Consider the following 19,387-nt stretch of genomic DNA (forward strand, 5'->3'; position numbering starts at 1 on the left):
AGCGGCGGTGAATGTTTTCATGCGCCTAGCAGGAGAGATTCAAGTGGCAGCTTGCCAAGTGTGCGTGTGTGCACTGGAACAAAGCTCTCCATGCCTTTCCTGCTGCGAGTAGTGCACCGTGTCAACAGTTTTCAGAAGACTAAGGGAGTTCACAGCAGCATAGCAGCAAGGTCCTTTAGAGCTACTGACCATAACGGGTTGAATCAAATGTACTCCTACTGCTAATGAACTCCCTTCATTTGCCTGATTTTAATACATGCCCCTGACCTCAGCCTACTGTGGGGTGGCTCTCTGTTTACAGCTGGTCTGCTGGGCACTGGGGCCAGCCAGGTTCACAAATAGGTAGAGAGGACCAGGAATGGAGATCCTGAGGGTCCTCCCAAAGGTCAAATCCGGGATCTCACTTCTCTGGACCTTACTACACAGATTCAGTGAATGACTCACTCATTCACATCTACAAACGCTCTTGTTACCCTCTCCCACGCATGAGTTTGTTAATAATGAATTAAGCCTGTAATTTTGCACTACCCCCTCCTGAAACCATTATAATTTCAAAACATGGTATGAAGTAACTTTTTTTACCATAAAATGGCTTAAATTTAACTGAAAAGCTGAATAAGATGATGGAACTAAACCACACTATTTTAATGTTAGCTATTCTATTTTTATTTTTTAAAGATTTATTTATTTTAGAGAGAGCGAGAGGCAGAGTGAAAGAATCTTTCAGTAGACTCCCCGTGAGTGTGCAGCCAGACATGGGGCTCGATCTCACGACCCAGCAATTGTGACTTGAGCTGAAACAGAGTCGGAACCTTAACCAAATTGAGCCACCCAGGAGCCCCAGTGTTAGTTATTTTAGAAAGAGGCAATGTTTGAAACCAGTTGAAAGGGCCCAAAAGTGTACTTATTGTTTAACAACTCTAATAATGTGCTTCATTGTGCATATTCCCATAATTTCCTTATTATGTAACAAACAATATTTAATGATTTATTTGCAACTAACAGCCCTCAAATCTGTATATTAATATTTAATAGATATATATTCTAATAACTTTTAGTTATTCTACTTTATACACCTGATTTATTGGAAATACACGTGAAATTGTACAGCACAGTGATTTACCCTTTTACCCTCTCCTCTTTTTCTTGTGGGTCTCCTGCATCCTACTGCTTTCAGTTGTCACCATCAGATGTGCAACTGTGCATTTAACACAAATCCCTAACTCCAGCTTAGTCAGTTCCATAACAATGGAGGCCTATTACCCAGTTTCACTGGCATGAACCCATAGCTAACTTGAACTTGACCTGTTCAAATAGAATTTCTCCTCTTCTTCCAATCTCCTTTCCCTTGGCTGGTTCCCTTACCTAACCTCCTATAATGAATGGTACCTTCCCTTCTTTGAGCCTGTCAAGCACACAGTTTTTCAGAAACATACATTTTAAATTCCCCTCCTCCTTCCTACCTGCATGAGATCCAAGTCAGAGTGGGTATTTTTAGTAGTTGGCTGCTTCCTTGTCAGCCTCATTGTCTCACTCTACGCTTTCGGTTCCAATCGTGTTCACTTACATGGCTATCTAATTAATAACCTCCCAATACAGCTCTGATTGTTGTACTCTCTCACTCAAACACTTCCAAGTGCCCCATACCCAATAAATTTGGAACTCCTTATCGCATTCAATGGCACCCACGATATGCTCCAGTCTCTCACAGACTCTACTGCTCATGATGCCCACTTTTCTCTTCTTCAGCTAGGTTTTAAAGTGCTTTCGTACAGCTCATGTTCGGTCCTTACAAAAGTTCTGAGAGAGGTAGAAAATTCAGGCGATAATATGCTCATGTTTCAAATGAGGAAAACAGACCGAAGAAGAAAAGTAGATTGGTCAAGATTCCTTGGCTAGACAATAGCAAAGTGTATCTACAACCCGGGCCCAAGAGCCAACTCAAGGACTTGAGCACTCAACCTTCCTCAGAAAGGCAATATGGCCCAACTGGATTGTCTGCTTTTCTCAGACCCTTGCCTTCCCTCAAGTGTTCACTCATGTAATCCTGGAATACTTTGTTCTGTTCTCCATTTACCTGAATCCTTACTACCTGTTAAAGCTCCTCTGCTCCTCTTCTGATGCACAGAGTGATCATGCAATTGTTTTTAATCCCACTCTGCCTTCTTAGTCTCCCTTTTACTGTTTCAAATTATGACTGAAATGAAATGATTCTCATTTAACCTTTTATGCACTTAGTTTTTTTTCCTCCCAAATAGACTGTATGCATTGTGAGGTTCTGGCCTATGTCTTAAATGTCTCTGTAGCCTCTACCTATTATCTCATTACACTTTGTAAACACACAACAAATATTTGCTTTGTGTGTGTATGATATGTGGGATTCAATTTTTTTTAGATGGCAGGATATTTCATATATTGTTTTATGTTATTGTTGTTTTCCAAGTGTAGAATATCTGCATCATTATATCTAGAATCCTAGCCATGGGGAACACCTGGTATAATATTCACCATCCAGTGCACTCCAGCAATACCTTTCATGCACTGAACATCCATTGGCATTCACTGAATCCTCAGCGTCACCAGCTATTTCAAATAGTCTGCTAATGGCTGCAATGAATTAATATTCTAAGCAGTTAGAAACTCATTTTCCTGTACCTTGATTTTTAGTATTGTTCTAACTCAGGCACACTAAATCCGAATGTAACTTTGTTTTGTCGAGCTATTACTTTAATTGAATTTGGCCGTTCCTTTCAATGACTGGCCTGGCTTTACTTAATTGGAGCTTACCCTAATGCAAATAATGGTATTAAAACAGAAAAAAGGATGACGACCAGGTCTTTCAGCTCAGCACAAATGAATAAAACATATTTCGCCCACACACCATACCACAATGTATTTTTCTATTATTAGAAATGTTTCTCTTCTCTAAAGTAGTCCTGCTGTGAGAGAGCTTTTCTGATGTCCGTAAGCTTCTGAACAGTGCTCAGTTGAGTTACATTTACCATAGGGCTCACCATGCTGCCTCTTACCTGTCCCTGGCTCATATCTAGAATGGTAATTTGTCCAGGGCGGTCAACACTTCAGCTAAAACCTCTGTGGGTTGTTGCACAAAAGCAGAAAATGGATTCAGCTTGAATGTTCCTTAATTACCTTCCACAGACTGACAGTGAAGATTAGTGAAGTATGTTTAGCCCTGACCTTATACTCTTCCTGGCGAAGAGAGGCCATAACCATTACTGAAGTACTGAGGACTGGGGACAGTAATGGAGGACGTTCAGAGCCGCCCAAAATGACAGCACTGTTCTTACATTAGTGTGTAGCTCAGGTGGAAGTCTCTTCCAAACACAATGAAGGCTTTAGCTGTTTCTTAAAGATTCCACACAGATTCGGTCAGGTGTATTTCTGCTCTTTGAGCCCCTTTCTACTCTCACACCCCTGAGAGTCTGCACAGAGAAAACCCTTGGTCCCAGGTGAGATCTTCTGATACTAGGACCTGGAAAGAGTCACTTGTGGTCTAGGTTTTTATCTTCTCCTATGTAGGCACAGAAACATCATCCCATCACTTCACTGAGGAATAATCTAGGTTTGGAGAATCAATTCACTTTTTTTTCTTTTTTAAGATTTTATTTATTTATTTGACAGACAGAGATCACAAGTAGGCAGAGAGGCAGGCAGAGAGAGAAGGGAGGAAGTAGGCTCCCTGCTGAGCAGAGAGCCTGATGCAGGGCTCGATCCCAGGACGCCGGGATCATGACCTGAGCCGAAGGCAGCGGCTTTAACCCACTGAGCCACCCAGGCGCCCCTCAATTCACTTTTTAAAATTCCGATTGCTCTGAGTTACAAAGTCACAAAGAATTTATTTCTTATTAGTCAGGGGATGGATGGATGATTTGTCATCTGCTATACACATTATCACAGAAACAGACCCAGCAATCAGAGCAAAGAGTGCTAAGTCAGGAGGAATATTTCATCCAGATTATGTAACAGGCTTGAATATCTTCCCTACTCCAATTACATAACTTTTAGTGACTGAAAGATAGGCCACCCTCAGCAACAATACATTTCCCCTCCCTACCAGTGTGGATCTCTATTTATTCTCTTCTAGATGCTATGACAATTGCCTCCCTTTAGTTATGTCATTAGGTATTGCTTATATTTTAATCCCCTTGATGAGTGTTGGGAGTCATTAAAGCCTACTGATGAAGCACATCAAATCTGAGTGAAGTAGACCAAAATTTAGGACATATATCCAACACTTTACATCTGTATGATCTTAAGCAATTTTCTTAGACTGAATCCAGTTTTCCCATTTGCCGAGGAGAGGAGATACCTACCTATTCCATAGCGTGGTTTTGAGACTTAACTGGATAATTCATGTAAAGTTCCTGGTACATATAAGTGTTCAGAAGGGACAACTGTTCGTATGTTTCAGTATTATTGCACATGTATGAAATTTGACTTTTTCCTTACTAAACAAGCATTCTTCCTCTCTCGATGATGAAAGTTCTTTATGGCTAGCAATATTGTTTAAATTTATAAACTATGTACGTGACAAGCAAAACACACTTATAAGACATCAACTTCTAAAATGACAAAAACATAGGTAAAATTAGTATCCCCATTTTACTGATGAAGTATTAGAGGACATGAGTAAAATCTGACCAGACAGCTAGTAAGATGAAGTATTCCAACAGAGATGACCACAAAGCAAACTCCTCTTAAATAAGCTTTGGGTTTCATTTTAAAAAATGAGTGAAATATTTACATGTTGAAAAAAAATCCCTCAAGTAGACTTGTTAAAAATTTTGAACGAGCAAAAAAAATTAAGATAATGACCTAGCTTACTGCATGTGAGATATTACCAATTTATAATGCTTTATAGCACTTAGACACTGAAATGTGCTTGATTCTTAGATTCTTTCTAGCACTTTCTTTACTGGAATTTCTACCCTTATAGTGACTACCTTCCTCTTCATCATTTCGTATTGTCGCCTTAGCATTCATGAAATACACTCTGTTTTTTAAAATAAGAGAATTGAGTAGAATATGCCCATATTATAAATCATACGAGGGTTAATTTGCATGTCCTCTAAAGCAATTTTATCTTCTCCAATAATTTTATTATTATCAACAGAGATAGTATGCAACAATGTCTCTAGTGTGCGACTATGTTCATCCTAATCTCCAGACCCATATCTCCAATTTCCTACTCCATGTCCAGCACTTTGAAAGCATGCAGGCCCTTCAAACTAACATGTTCTAAATGATGTCATTGTTTCATCCCTAAACGTATTCTTCCCCATTCTCCTTAGCACGGTGAACTGGACCACTGTTAATTCAACTGCCCTAGCTAGAAGCCCAAACATTATTCTTCAGATTTTCCTGTCCAGTCAATCACCATGTCATGCCTAATGTAAGATATCAGTGAAAGTTGAGTGACTCAATAAAAAACAAAGATTCCAAACCAAAGTGCTTTGCCCTAATGCCAGGAGATTAATGGCTTATAGAAGCAAATAAGCACCCTAGAGACATTTTGATTCATGGAAGAAGGGAAAAGATATTTTTGTTTCCATATTTCCCTTCATGATATTTGTGCAGAGAAGTATATGGTAGATGGATTAAGATGACTTTCAACAGTGAAACAGAAAGACCTCTTGCCAAGTGTTGGCAATTGAGGTCAACTATAGTATGCTGGGGAGTACATAATGGATGTGGGAGATTCTTCTTGGCTGAAGGACACCAACTCTCCTACTCGAAGAGACTTTCTGGCTTTGAAAGTCAGGCAAGTGGTAAAGATAAAGATTAGCCAGATGAAACAAATAGAGTGTTTTCTGTTGTCTCTGTCTTTTGTACTTTTGCATTTATTTTCTTTTCTCAAGGCACAAGTTATTTCTTTTTTTCTTTTCTTTTTTTAAGGCTTTATTTTTTAAGTAATCTCAGCACCCAATGTGGGGCTCTAACTCACAACCCCAAGATCAAGAGTCGCATGCTGTTCTGACTGAGCCAACCAGGTGCCCTTTCATGCATAAACTATTTCTTGAGCTGAGAAGATTAAGACCCTTCTACTCCCTTTTTCTATTCTGAAAGTGGGATTATTTTATGGTAATTGAGTTTCCCTCAGGTAGCGTGGTCTAGAATAAACCCCCTCCTTTTGGGGGCAGGGAGCTGCCTGTTGGATTTCATTTTCCACACATTTATTATCCTTCTAGTTATTAGTTTAACAGTCTTGTCAGATGGGTTTCTTTGTTAACCAAGTTCAAATACTGAGATTAACATTGCAAAATATAAGCTTTTAAAAGCAAAACAAAACAAACAAAAAGGAAATAAATTGATTACAATTGCTTCTATTCTTCCTCATGAAATTGGAACAATTTAATCACCTAATGGTAAATGGCATTGTAAAAGAAAACTGCACAGAGGAAAAAAACATACATAAGTGTGACTTTTGCCTTTTAAAAATATTGAATCAAGACAGACAAATTGATGCAGCCAACTTTGAAACTTAATACACTATAAAACCAAATATAAAATGCACATGCCTGCTATAATTCTTTTATACTGTCATTTATTTGTCACAAGTTGTGCCTGATGTTGGTCTGCCTGGTAGGAGGAATAATTTTCAAGTAAATTAGTACTTACCATCGTCTTTGTCAGGGATGATCTTAATCTGAGCTGCTGGGAACTCTGATCCAATCCTCCCACCCATGGGCATGCTTAGAAGGACATGGAATGTTTCCTCTTCTTCATACAAGGAATCGTCAATAACAATGATGCGACACATTTTCTCGCGCTCATCTCTGTCAAAGCGGATGACACTGGTGTGGTCCTCCGGCCTGGATATGTAATCTGAATAGGACAGCACTGATGTGGGCACAGTTCCACCTGCTGTGCCTGGGGGCAGAGAATCCAAATGACGTTTATGTAGAACATGTTACAAGGGTGTTTCCAGAAATAATTATTTTCACATGCAACATCTTCATGGTCAATTTGTATATCTGAACCTCTCTGGCAATTGCAATAGTGCCTACATACTGTTGTAGCATCATGAGGCACCTTCATAGTGGTCTCAAATATACAAAGAATATTACATTTCAAGTGTTTTCTTCTCTACTTCCTGCCACTGGTCTTTCAGAAGAACACAATATTACAAAATAATAGCTCCTTGTATTCCAGTGCTTACTGGGTGCAGGCAAAGTGCCAAGTGCTTTCCATGCATTACCTGCTTAATCCTCTCAGCAGTCTATTGGGGGTTACACACTGGAGGTTTACAGAGGTTAAGCCACCTGCTCTGGGACCCACGGCCCAAGGTGGACCCTGAAGTCTGTGTTTCTGACCACAATTCTTTACTGCCTTTCAACTCATATAAATACATTAATGGGAATTTTCACGAATGTCTGCTCAGATATCAACTGCCGATATGACCTTGTCTTTTACATTCTTAGAAAATCTGTTTCTTAGAAAGATATTTGGTCTATTAATGAATAGTATATATTAATTTTAATGTGGTGTTACATAAAATCACCTTTTAGAAGAGGCTTACCCAGTGAGCAAAAGAAATATCTTGAAATTCAGAGGAGGTTTACCCAATGAATAAAAGAAATATTTTGAAATTCAGAGTTTCAAACTACTTTGAAATTAGTTTCTTTTCCTTGGATATGTATTTCTTTGCCCCACCCCCACCCCTTTAAAAAAATACAAACCCTCTTCTACATGATTTGGTTTGGGTGAGGAAAGGGGACTTCAATTTCTTGCATTCCAAACAGCTTTGACTATTAGAATAAGTAACACAAATCACTTATGTTTTGGTAACAGCAATGCTTCTAGGCCCTCTTATCTCTAGTAATTGCTTTTTTTTTCTCCTCGGAGATACAATAGTGAAGGAAGACTTCTGGATAAGTGCTTTCTTGTATTTTATGAAAACTGTAATAATAAAGCATACCCTTCAAGGCGTAATGTTATGGTTCCAACATGTTAGAGAGTCTTACATACACATCTTTGGGGGGACAGTTCAGTTCTTTAGTAAATCGAGCTACCTTGTTGTGTGTAACAGACCACCATCAGCTCCTGGCTCACATCTCCACTTCTCCGGATGGGAATGAACAGCTCACCGACATCTTCTTCAACGGAGTATTCGGACTGGGGAATATATACAGTTGACTCTAAGGAGAAAACACAATCACAGCTACTATTATTTTTGTCTGAGTTTCTAATAATCCTAGGCAAAGTAAAATTGCTCTAACAATCAATTTTTTCCCCTGGCATATTCTTTTAGAATAACACAGTGTGAGGGGAAGGAGGAGAAGAGGGGAGCAACGGTAGGTATAAAGCATGCAGGCTCTGGGCCAGAGAATTCTTAACCTGGAGATAAAGCCCAACATTGCTTTTATCTCTAGTAACTGGTTTTTTTTTTCAATCAGTGCTGCTGACATGCAACTTGGTTCTCTTGACACAGGTCACCACCTCCCAGTGGTATAGTCAAATTTTAGAGGCTGAAGAGATGTTGAAGTCACCTTGTCCCACCTTGTACTTTACAGATGAAGAAACTCAGGTGCAGAGAGTTGAACTTACTTGCCAAGGCCTCTTACTGGTTGAGTCAAAATAAAAATTCAGACCTTGTAAAATCTGCTCTTCTACTCTTTACCTCAAATGTGTTCCTTTTGAATGATTAATGCTTAAAAACACAGTAATACATTGTTCAACGTTTGATTTTTTTTTGTTTGCTTGTTTTTTTAAACTGTAGTTCCTTTAGAATTTGTAAATCTATTAGTCAGCTATAAGGAACATATCTGTGGCTTCCTTCCTCCCCTAGAAAAATAACAAAAACATAGTATCCAACATTATATTTATATAGTAACTCTCTGATTCATTTTTAAGGTAGTTGAAAAGCTTGTTAAATAATAAAAACGGGATAATTAAATTGGTGAGAAATAAAGCTCAGTGTAAAACTGGGTTTTTAGGAAAACATTCAGTTCAGTAAGTTGACATGATAACCCCCAAACAGATACTTTGGTGACTAGGAACCTGTTTCACTGAAAGTCTCGCATACGCATAGAAAATGCTTCACAGTTATTTTTAAAACAGTAAGCCACACCACTTTTGATGATTATAAAAGACTGTTGGAATAAGACATAGGCGCTTGTGGTACATGTTCCATCCTCTCCACCCTGCCCTGTGCCCGAGGAGCTGATGAATGTGAACCACATCAAAGGTTTCCCTTGTGCTCTGGCTTCCCAATGGGTCAGCCAAAGGGGAGTACAGGCAGGACGTGGAGGTCAAGAGCAGAATGAGATCTGCGCCATTCATTCCCCTGGCTCCTTCCAGGTTCGGGACCGACCGCACCCCTTCCCCCAAATAACAGTCATGGTGCCCACTGGACTCCCTAGCTCACTCTCTGGGCTCCTCTAATTTCTTCCCTTGCCATAGGGGTAGTAAGGGTCCGTACTCTTACTAGCCTTTAACCTACTAGCCTTTACCATGCCTGGTGGTTTCCTAATCTTTGCACTCACCTTTGTAAACAGTTATATTATTGCATTCTTTTTAAATTACTTAATTTAAGTTTAAATTATTACACTAAAAAAATCGAGTATGTCATTTGTTTTCTTCTGAGATTCTGACTGATAGATCAACATAAAAAATGGTACCATCAAAAAAAAAGGTGGTTATAAGATTTTACAACTAATTATTCATTCATCAAACATTGATTGGGTGACTTGTACTTGACAGACATGTCTACTAGGCAGAGGGGATATGGAAGTAAACAAAATCCCTGATCTTAGGCAGTTTTCATTCTAGTTGGGATGGGCAAGAGGACCAAAATAAACAAATATACAAGAATATATGGTATATTAGGAAGTAACAAGTTATATGAAGAGAATAGAGTGTGCTGAAGGGAACGGGGGGAGGGGTGACTAGGGCAGGGTATGTATTCTGGTGGGCCTGTGTTACACAGCAACGTATCAATCACATTTGAGCTGAGATTGTAAGGTGGTAACCAGATGCCCTCTGTGAATAACTTACGGAAGAGAATTCCAGGAAAAGGGATGAACAAGTGAAAAGGGCCTCAGACCAAGTCGTGCCAGGTGTGTATAAGGAATGGCCAGGGGGCCAATGTAGCCTGAATAAACTGAGTAAGGAAGAGAGAGCAAGACATGGGACCAGAGAAGTGGTTGTTGGGTGGGTGGTGGGAAGATCAGGTGGCACTTTCAGGATCACTGGGAGGACTCTGTGTTTAAATCAGAGCAAAATATTGTGTAAATAATCAAAGATTACCCAATGGAATGAAAACACAGTGGCTATTCAAAGTTTGCTGTAGCAAAGGAGTCAGTCACCATCACTTGTCTTTGGCAGAGACTCAAAGGCAGGCTGAGGAGTTGGAGGAGCTGGAAAGCTTTATAGGAAGAAGGGAAAGGCTGCCCGTGTGCCCGGACTAGAAGCTGTTGGTACAGGGAAGCTGTGGGCAGGCTGACTAGAAGTGAGGCATCCTATGTGACTAGTTATGGGATCATATCTGGTTTCTCTGGTTGGTCTTAACTTGAAAATGAGGAGAAAAAATAGGGAAGCTGTCAGTTATTGATCAAATTTTGACCATTTGGGGCTGACTGCGTCAGAGGCCATGGTGTCGTTTCCCAGTTGCTGTCGTTTGTGAGTCAGAGTTGTATTTTAATATGTGGTCTGTCTATTGTCTGTGTGTATGTCTGTCCATCTCTCAATACAAAAGCATGAGAAGTCATTGAATGTGGGGTTCCTGTAACCTGACATATTTTAAGAACATTAAATATCCAAGCTGAGATGTCAAATTAGTCAGTTGGGCATATATAATCCTGGATTTCAGTGGACAGGTCCAGATGGGAAAGATAAAAGTGGGAGTTACTGGCTTGTTGATGTATGTGAAGTCTGAGTCAGAATTAAATCATTTAGGGAAGGATTATAGATAAACAAGACAATGGATCCAGGGACTAGCCGCAGGGCATTTAGAGGTCAGGGAGATAAGGAAGACTGAGCAAAGGAGGCTGAAGGGGTCCCAGTGATGAGAACAACCAAGGGAGTGTGGATTCTGGAGGCCAAGTGCAGAAAGTGTTTTAAGAAATACCGACTGATGAAATGTTTCAAATGCTGCTGACAAGTCAAGAAAGTTGAGAATCAATCATTAGATTTGGCAAAGGGAAGTCACTGGTTATCTTTATATGAACTGTTTCAGTGGAGTAGAGAGGACAAAAGCCTGAAAGAATAAAAGGGAGGAGATAAATTTTGAAGACAAAAGGCATAGACACTTCAAAAAGTTTGCTGTCAATAGAGTGACATCTAGAGAAATATCCTGTTTGTTTTCAAGATGAGTTTTTGTAAGGGCAAAATTACTCCTACTATTATGAAGTAGGATTTTACCAAACATAAAATACCAAACATAGAAATTACTTAACATTTCATTAGCAAAAAATACACAAAGTGCCACAAAATATTCAAGTCAAGTGTTCAATGAGTTCCAATGAGTTTCTTTATTAACTAACAGAAATTAAGTCTGGTATCACTTAGGTTTTGGCAGTCCTCAGGTCATTTACTCCAACGGCATTGTTATTACACAAAGTTTTGTTTCTTTCTTAAAGTTTGCTATGGACCAAATGTGTCCCTCAAAATTTATACATGGAAACCCTAACCCTCAGAGTGATGATATTTGGAGGTGGGGACTGTTGAGAAGGAACTAGGTTTGGATGAGGTCATGGGAGTGGGACCCTCATTTCGGGATTAGTATTCTCAAAAGAATATGATCTCTCTGTCTGCCTGTCTCAGAGTTGATCATATATAATAGTTATTCTATACTTCTAATCTATACTGACCAACTTTTAAAAATAAGTTATTCATAAAAGTCCCACGTAAGGCATTATAACTTCATCCCTTGAGTACTTGAGTTCCTCCTAAATGCTATGGCCCATGCGGGTTTGATTAAACAAGCCAGCACTGGTTACTAGAGCCAGGAGGTTTGAAGAATGAATAAAGATGAAAGCTGGGGGGCGCCTGGGTGGCTCAGTGGGTTAAGCCTCCGCCTTCGGCTCAGGTCATGATCCCAGGGTCCTGGGATCGAGCCCCGCATCGGACTCTCTGCTCAGCAGGGAGCCTGCTTCCCCCTCTCTCTGCCTGCCTCTCTGCCTACTTGTGATCTCTCTCTCTCTCTGTCCAAAAAAAAAAAAAAATCTTAAAAAAAAAAAAAAAGATGAAAGCTGGGTGTCTCAAACCCATTCCTACACTTGGTCTGACAGAGGGCGAAGAGGTCCAGCACCATGTTTAAGTCTTCTGCTGACCGAACTTCGGGCAGAAATGGGTGGTTTATGGGAGAAACAGGAAAAGGAGAGAGGGAGAAAAGCTTCCCTGGTAGATTTTTCTAGTTAACGCCATTTTTCAACTTCACTTCATATGTATAGTCAAAACTCACAGACTGCCCCAAGCAAGCACGGCTTTTTAAGTGTAACCACCACCCCCACTGGCATTTGTGTAGCATCCTTAAAAATTATTAGCTAATACCAAAAAAAAATATTATTACCTAATTCGAGTGGGGTTCTTACTGTTTGTGAAGCCCTTATTCTAAATGCTTTCCATGTATTGGCTGTTTTTCTCCCAGCAACAAGGCTTTCACATAAGAACTATTATGGCTGTCATTTTACCTCTGAGGACATGAGGCACACAGAGGTCATGGAACCAGCAGAAGTTAGGCCGGTAGCGGCAATGCCCATATTTGAGCCCAAGAAGCCCATCTCAAAGACCAAACCCATAACCGCTATGGCCTACTGCTAAAGGAAGAACATTCCGGGTAGCAGGCAGCAGCACTCACGCCAGAGACAAACAGAAGGCTCAACTGAGATTATAAAAGCCATAACGACTGCTAAAACAGAGCCGGCAGGGACGGCAGCGGCAGAACAAAGGAAGCTAAAAACGAGTATCTTGAGAACTTCTTTATAGATCCAATGTATTCATAGAATTCTATATATAAATTTATACATATAAAAATATAAAAGCATTATGTAAGGTATAAAAGCTGTATGATATTCATATTAATAAAGTTATAGAAGTATTATGTGCTACATGTATAAATACATAATAGGTCTATGAATATAATATCTGTATTATGTAATGTAACAGCATATCCTATGTCAGATCCTAGTGAGCCCATTAGATGGAAGCTATAGCAGCCTCTGGGAAGGGGTTCGTTGAGAGGCAAAGTCAGGGAGGTATTCTAGAAACAGTAAACTCTCTGCTAAGTAAATAGAGACACACACAAAAATGACTGCAGGGTCAAGCTCTCCAACCTTAATTAACACTGGCTTTCCCACAGGGTAGGCCAGTGAGGGACCTTTCCTTCTTTAAATCTCTCAGAATTCTTAATGATGAACATGAATGACTTTTAGATTTTCAGATCGGTTTCATTATTCTGTATTTTGTATTTTGAAAGATAAAGCTGAATCCAGGGAGTGCCTTCTTTATTAACCCATGCAACTGTGCTGTAATGAATGCTTTGATCTGCAACCGCAGGGTTTACTTTAAGGTTTGACAGGGCTGTCACTTAGGCAAAAAAATGACTTCTGTTCTCAGAAATAAAGTAGTTGCTGTTATGTTTGAAAGATAATGTTCACGTTGTCCTTTTCTTAATTATCCTGAACAGATTAAAACAAACAAACAAATTCTACTAAAAACATGATAGGACAAAATGTTTTCTAAAAATCTTTGTTATATAAAAAAAAAGTCTTTGTTATAATGGAACAGACAAAGAAAATGCAGCGCAGGGAGAAAGGCACTGAGTATTCATCGTCTTTGGAAAGTTTGGCACATTCAAAAATCAACCCCGAAGATATTCTGGGACCTCCTCGGGCTACCATGGTGCCCACAGACTGGTCAACAAGCGGTACTGAGTAGGAAGTCTGTCCCTGCTGTGTTTGAACTTGGACAGCTCTCTTAATTTCCATAGTCTGTGTTTTTACTCTGAAACAGACATAGTGATTGATATAGGCTAAATTTACAGGGACTCGAAAGAGACACAAATAAAAATAATGAAAACATCTAAATCACATGATAATAAGTATCACACGTTCACATCAGGATGCCACGAGATCAAAAAATCATCCTTTAGCACTATGCAAATGTGGGTCAGAGTGGATCTTTGGGTAGACTTTGTTCCTATCATTAAATGTTTTCATTTTGTGAACATAGAAACTTTCAGACACTAAAATGGTTTTATTTCGCACCACCTTTTTCATATCCACCACTTGGTGCCAGCAATGTACAGATATGTGCTCCACTTCGAATAAGTATTTAGAATTGTCTGTCTCCTAAGACAATGCCTTGTGCTTCAAAATACAAAAGGCTTTCCATTCTCAGAAAAAAGAAAGAGAAAAGAAAAAAAGCCTCCACACTCATTGAAATTCAATTTTTGCATGCTTTGTTTATCATTTTGGTGTCCTAAGCTGCAGTGGACTACCCTTTCACTAATTCTGGACCTTCAATTTTGGCACACTTGTCTCATTGGCTAGCCAGTGATCTCCCCGTGTTTACACTGACAATAGTACAAAATTTTAAAAGCAATTAACTAGTGTTTGTGTTTCATGGAATAGCCTATGTCATCCGGATTCTACCACATGAAACGGGTTTGGTTCACTCAGCACGCCCAAGTTTGCTTTTTCTTTGAGTCCAATAAGATTAGGGTCCTTGAGCTCTAAGTTCTACCTTCCTCTAGAATGGTAGGTTTATTCTCTACTATATATATATATCTATCTCCCAATCTGGTCATACTAGGTTCATGGTTGATTTTGGTATCACAAAGGTATCAGAATGAGCCCCTTTCAATCAGAAGTTTGCAGACACTTCAAGTGTAAATACTAAGTAATTGCATAAAATAGTTACAGGCTTCAGACGTCTATGCTAAGTATCCATACTTGAATACCTATATTTGAGGTTGTGTTCTGCTAATAAAGTACATAAAACTCAATTTACCCTGGTTAGTAATTATTCAAGGTAAACAAAATGAATGGGATCTTGATATAAAATAGGTTTTAGCTCTTACCTATTTTCCTCTTAACAGAAACAAAAATGATGAATATTAATCTTAATATTAATATCTGTATACCACTAAGAGTGAGAAAAGATGGTTTCTGTCTGACAGTTAGGGAACCTAATGTGTAGGAAATTAAGACTCTCCTTCCAGGTTAGAGACTTCTCCTTTGGGCACTGATTGCTCCTATATCACAGCACACGGCATTCTGCATTGTTAGCAGTAATCATTTCATAGGAATCACCTAAAGATACCCTTGCAGAGTTAATGTGCCTTCTTCAGTGTCGCTCCCTCATCCCCAGCTCTTAGCAGAATTCCTGGCATATAGCGAATGTTCAATAAACAGCTGTTGAACATAGATGCATTGCACAAGACCTGGAGCAGTCTTGATTATCATCCTAGAACCCCTGTTTTATTTACCTATCTTAATATGTTTTTTGGCTTGATATATAAGGGGAAAATTTAATAGAATAAGAAGAGAACGAATCGGGGGCACTTGGGTGGCTCAGTGGGTTAAGCCTCTGCCTTTGGTTCAGGTCATGATCTCAGGGTCCTGGCATGGAGCCCCGCATAAGGGCTCTCTGCTCAGCAGGGAGCCTGCTTCCCCCCCCACCCCCCTTTCTCTCTGTCCCTGCCTCTCTGCCTGCTTGTGATCTCTCCCTCTCTGTCAAATAAATAAATAAAATCTAAAAAAAAAAAAAAGAGAGAGAAGGAATCACTTTGTTCTTGGTTTTGTTTTGTTTTTTCATACACAAGAATAGGTGAAACAATGTTGCTATTGGCAAAGTGTGCCATTTAATGATGATTCTGGGAATTATTTCTTTTCAGTCTCCTGGAATGACAGAAGACTATAAAACTCAGGGAAAAGAGAAGGGCTTTGTAAGGAAAAAAAAAAAATCTCTCTCTATATTCAGACACTGGCTCTGACACTTATTAGCAAAGAACTTTGAGGAAAGAAATTCTTTGAGTCTCAGAGATCTCACTTGGAAATTGACATATAAATTGCAGGTTTAGATGCGACATGACTGTGAAGCTCCTAATGCACCGTCCAGCTCACAGAGGATACTCAAATATGGTAGAGCTTGCTGTTATGATTACTATCCCTTGGCCTATGGAATAATCCTTTCGGACTTCTCTGGGTTGGGTTAGAAAAGAGGGCAGGAGGAGTAACTATGACCTGGAATTTCCTCCAAGCCTTTCTAGTCCTCTGGCGATCTGCTATCTCCTCTTGAATGGTCCAGCCTGGCTGCAGAGGATCTTTCAGCAAAAGCTTATTGTTACCACTCAGTGGTACCCCACGGAGGAGTGCCCATTCCCTCAGACTAAGTGTTATTTTACCCATCTCTGCTAATACAAAAGGCAACCAAATGCAACAGCTTCCAAGAGGCCAATTCAGGCAGAGATAAATTTAAGGATGGCTCTATTTCTCAGGTTCCCCATCCAGAAAATGAGTTAAATGCTTCACACACTTTAAAACCCCTCCCAACTGGAACTTTCTACCTGCATTTGTAACGGATAAGAGGTTGTAGAATCAAACTGAAACAAGGAAGGATAACAGTGATAGAGGACAAATCACTGAGGTAAAAATCATGACAAGAGTAGATTTTCCCTGGGAGTACCTCCAAGGCCACAAGTACCTCGGGACAAAGGCAGTATGACAAAGAGAGGTTAACAGCTCTGCTTGGCCGGCTGTATTCTTCCTATTCTAGTTTTCTTCTTTGTACCACAGACTTCAGTGTATGAGGAAACTGAATTTATTGATGTACCCAGTAAATGACTAAACCCATTTGTCTGGGAAGCTGTGAATATCCACAGTCATAGCAGAATGGCGCGTCCTCCTTCTGTGATGCCATAAAGCTTTGTTGAGTAGAAGGGAAAGCCCCTTTTCAGTCTTCCATTTTCATGCAACAAAATATGTCTGTTCTCAACAAAAATGTGGGCTTCTGACGTCCCCTCTGACAGTTGAGCTGTGCCTGAGTGGCCCCTCTCTGATTGACAGGGAAGGTACTAGCATGACAGCGAGATCTGCATGTGGCCATTAGAAGATTAGCTCCGTTCTGTGCATGGCCATCCCAGGGCACCCAGGGATAAGGACTGGGATGCACTTGTTCTCACTGGTGTCTGCCCTTTGAGGCAGGCTGCCTTCCTCCACAGAAGATGCAGGAAGACATAGCGCCTGATCCACTCTTTCAAGTAGAGTCAATCTACTCTCAGCCTGAAGGTCACAACATCTGGAGGCCTGAGAGATATTCTAGAACATCCACATGAGCATTGCATGGTACCTCAGGCAAAACAGATAAGCACCTAAGTGTACGTATTATCTCTGCAGGAGATGTAGATACTTGTGTGTTGAATTAAATCCATAGTCATTAAAAATCTTTACTTAAATCACAACGATCTAACTTAAAATATATAGGGTATTATAAGAACATAATTATGAACATGTGAGAATTTAGGATGGATGGATGTATATGCTTGTGTGTGTATAGAGTTTATGTTAGTAAGTTGTTTGTTTCATTTTGTCATAAACCATGGGAAGAGTATTATAAAATCGTTCATATGTGGGGACACCTGGGTGGCTCAGTCTGCTAAGTGTCTGCCTTCGGCTCAGTTCATGATCCCAAGGTCCTGGGATTGGGCCCCGCATCTGGTTCCATGCTCAGCAGGGAGCCTGCTTCTCCCTCCGCCTGCTGCGCCCCCTGCTTGTGTGCTCGCTCGCTCTCTCAAATAAATACAGTTTTTAGAAAAGAATAAATAAAAAAACAAAACTTGTCAGATGTGAAATTGAGAGCATTCTATAAACAAGTAAAACGCCTAAAAAGGTATGTCTACCGGTAGTGAGGTAAAAGACAGTGAGTAAAGGAATGTATGTGTGTTAAGCACACTGCCAATACTAAGTGTTTGATGAATTTCAATTATTATCATTAGCAGTAGCAGTTACAGGCAAGTAAAGAACTGGGAAACATACGTATTTGCATGGGTTTATATAAACTAGCTAATAAGTAAAGACAGTTTCCAGATGGAAATGAAGCAAAGTTGGATATTTCCTCTTCTTGGTTCCATAACACTGCACACACTTTGTTGTACCACATCACATTCTATTGCAATCACTTATTTACAGGGCTCTCCTTCTCATGAGAGCATATGTGCTTTGATAGAAAGAACTGTATCCTATTACCTTTGCAGCCCTAACACTCAGCGCTATACCCAGCACAAGTATGAGCTAGATACATTTTTAATGCATGCAAAATAAAATCTCATGTCATGTCCTAGAAGTAATACGCAGAAGGAGAGCTTACAGGCATAATGGTTCTTCAGGCTAACCAAGGTATATGTGAAGAGTTACAAGACAGTGTAGAAAGAAACAATTAAAATTTTGAAATGGTAGAAAAAGTGACCCTTAATGGGGGGGAAAAAGGATTCTTTAATCTCTTAAAATGAAATCTAACAATGTTATTTGTGATATTAGAAGCAACACTCATATTGTGCTTTATGTTTTGTAGAGCTTTTTCATAAGAATGATACAGTATGAGAATCATTAATTTTTCATAGTTTGCACATTAGGAAAGTAAATCTTAATAAAACCTGTTTGACTTGATTAAGGTAATAAAACTAGAAATGGTGGAATTGGGAATCAAACTCAGATCCTGTAACTTCAAGACCAATGGTCTCCAAGACAGGGAATAATCCAAGCATTATGGGACACTTGTCAGTTATCCTAGGGATGATCATGGCCGAGAATGACTAGGGCTGAATTTCATCTAGAAAATTCCATAACAACTTAGATGACCATTACATGAAATGAAATTATGGCAAAGTTGTGTGTATGCATTTTGTTTTCATTTTTTGAAAGATTTTATTTATTTATTTGAGAGAGTGAGTGAGAGAGAGAGAGAGCACAAGTAGGGGGAAGAGCAGAGGGAGAGGGAGAAGCAGACTCACCATGGAACAGGGAGCCCGATGTGGGGCTGGAACCTGGGACTCTGGGATCATGACCTAAGCTATAGGCAGATGCTTAACTGACTGAGCCACCCAGGTGCCCCTGTATTTTGTTTTTAATATTCTACTTCTCAGACCTAATACAAGTATAAAGTATAGAGTGTTATACTGAGCTTATAAATAAGAAGGCACAAATGAAAAAAAAATAAAAGAAGGCACAAATGAGTTTAAGTGTCTTTTTTTTTTTTTTTTTTTAAGATTTATTTATAGGGGAGCCTGGGAGGCTCAATCGGAGAAGTGTCAACCTTCAGCTCAGGTCATGATCCCAGGGTCCTGGGATCGAGCCCTGCATTGGGCTCCCTGATCAGCAGAGCACCTGCTTCTCCCTCTCCCTCTGCATGCTGCTCTGCCTATTTG

At 39.7% G+C, this 19,387-nt stretch overlaps 1 protein-coding gene across 1 annotated transcript in view; it reads right to left on the reverse strand.

Moving 5' to 3' along the window:
• Positions 1 to 19,387, reverse strand: part of FREM2 (FRAS1 related extracellular matrix 2) — a gene marked incomplete at both ends in the record, with an annotated part of 150,466 nt that overhangs the window by 52,076 nt on the left and 79,003 nt on the right. Inside the window, 2 exons of the mRNA XM_080799201.1 lie at positions 6,640 to 6,891; positions 8,034 to 8,159. Of these exons, the coding sequence (XP_080655327.1) occupies positions 6,640 to 6,891; positions 8,034 to 8,159 (378 nt within the window). The remainder of the gene's footprint in view (positions 1 to 6,639; positions 6,892 to 8,033; positions 8,160 to 19,387) is intronic.

Source organism: Martes martes (assembly GCF_963455335.1).
Source record: "Martes martes genome assembly, chromosome: 3".
NCBI classification, from domain to species: Eukaryota; Metazoa; Chordata; class Mammalia; order Carnivora; family Mustelidae; genus Martes; species Martes martes.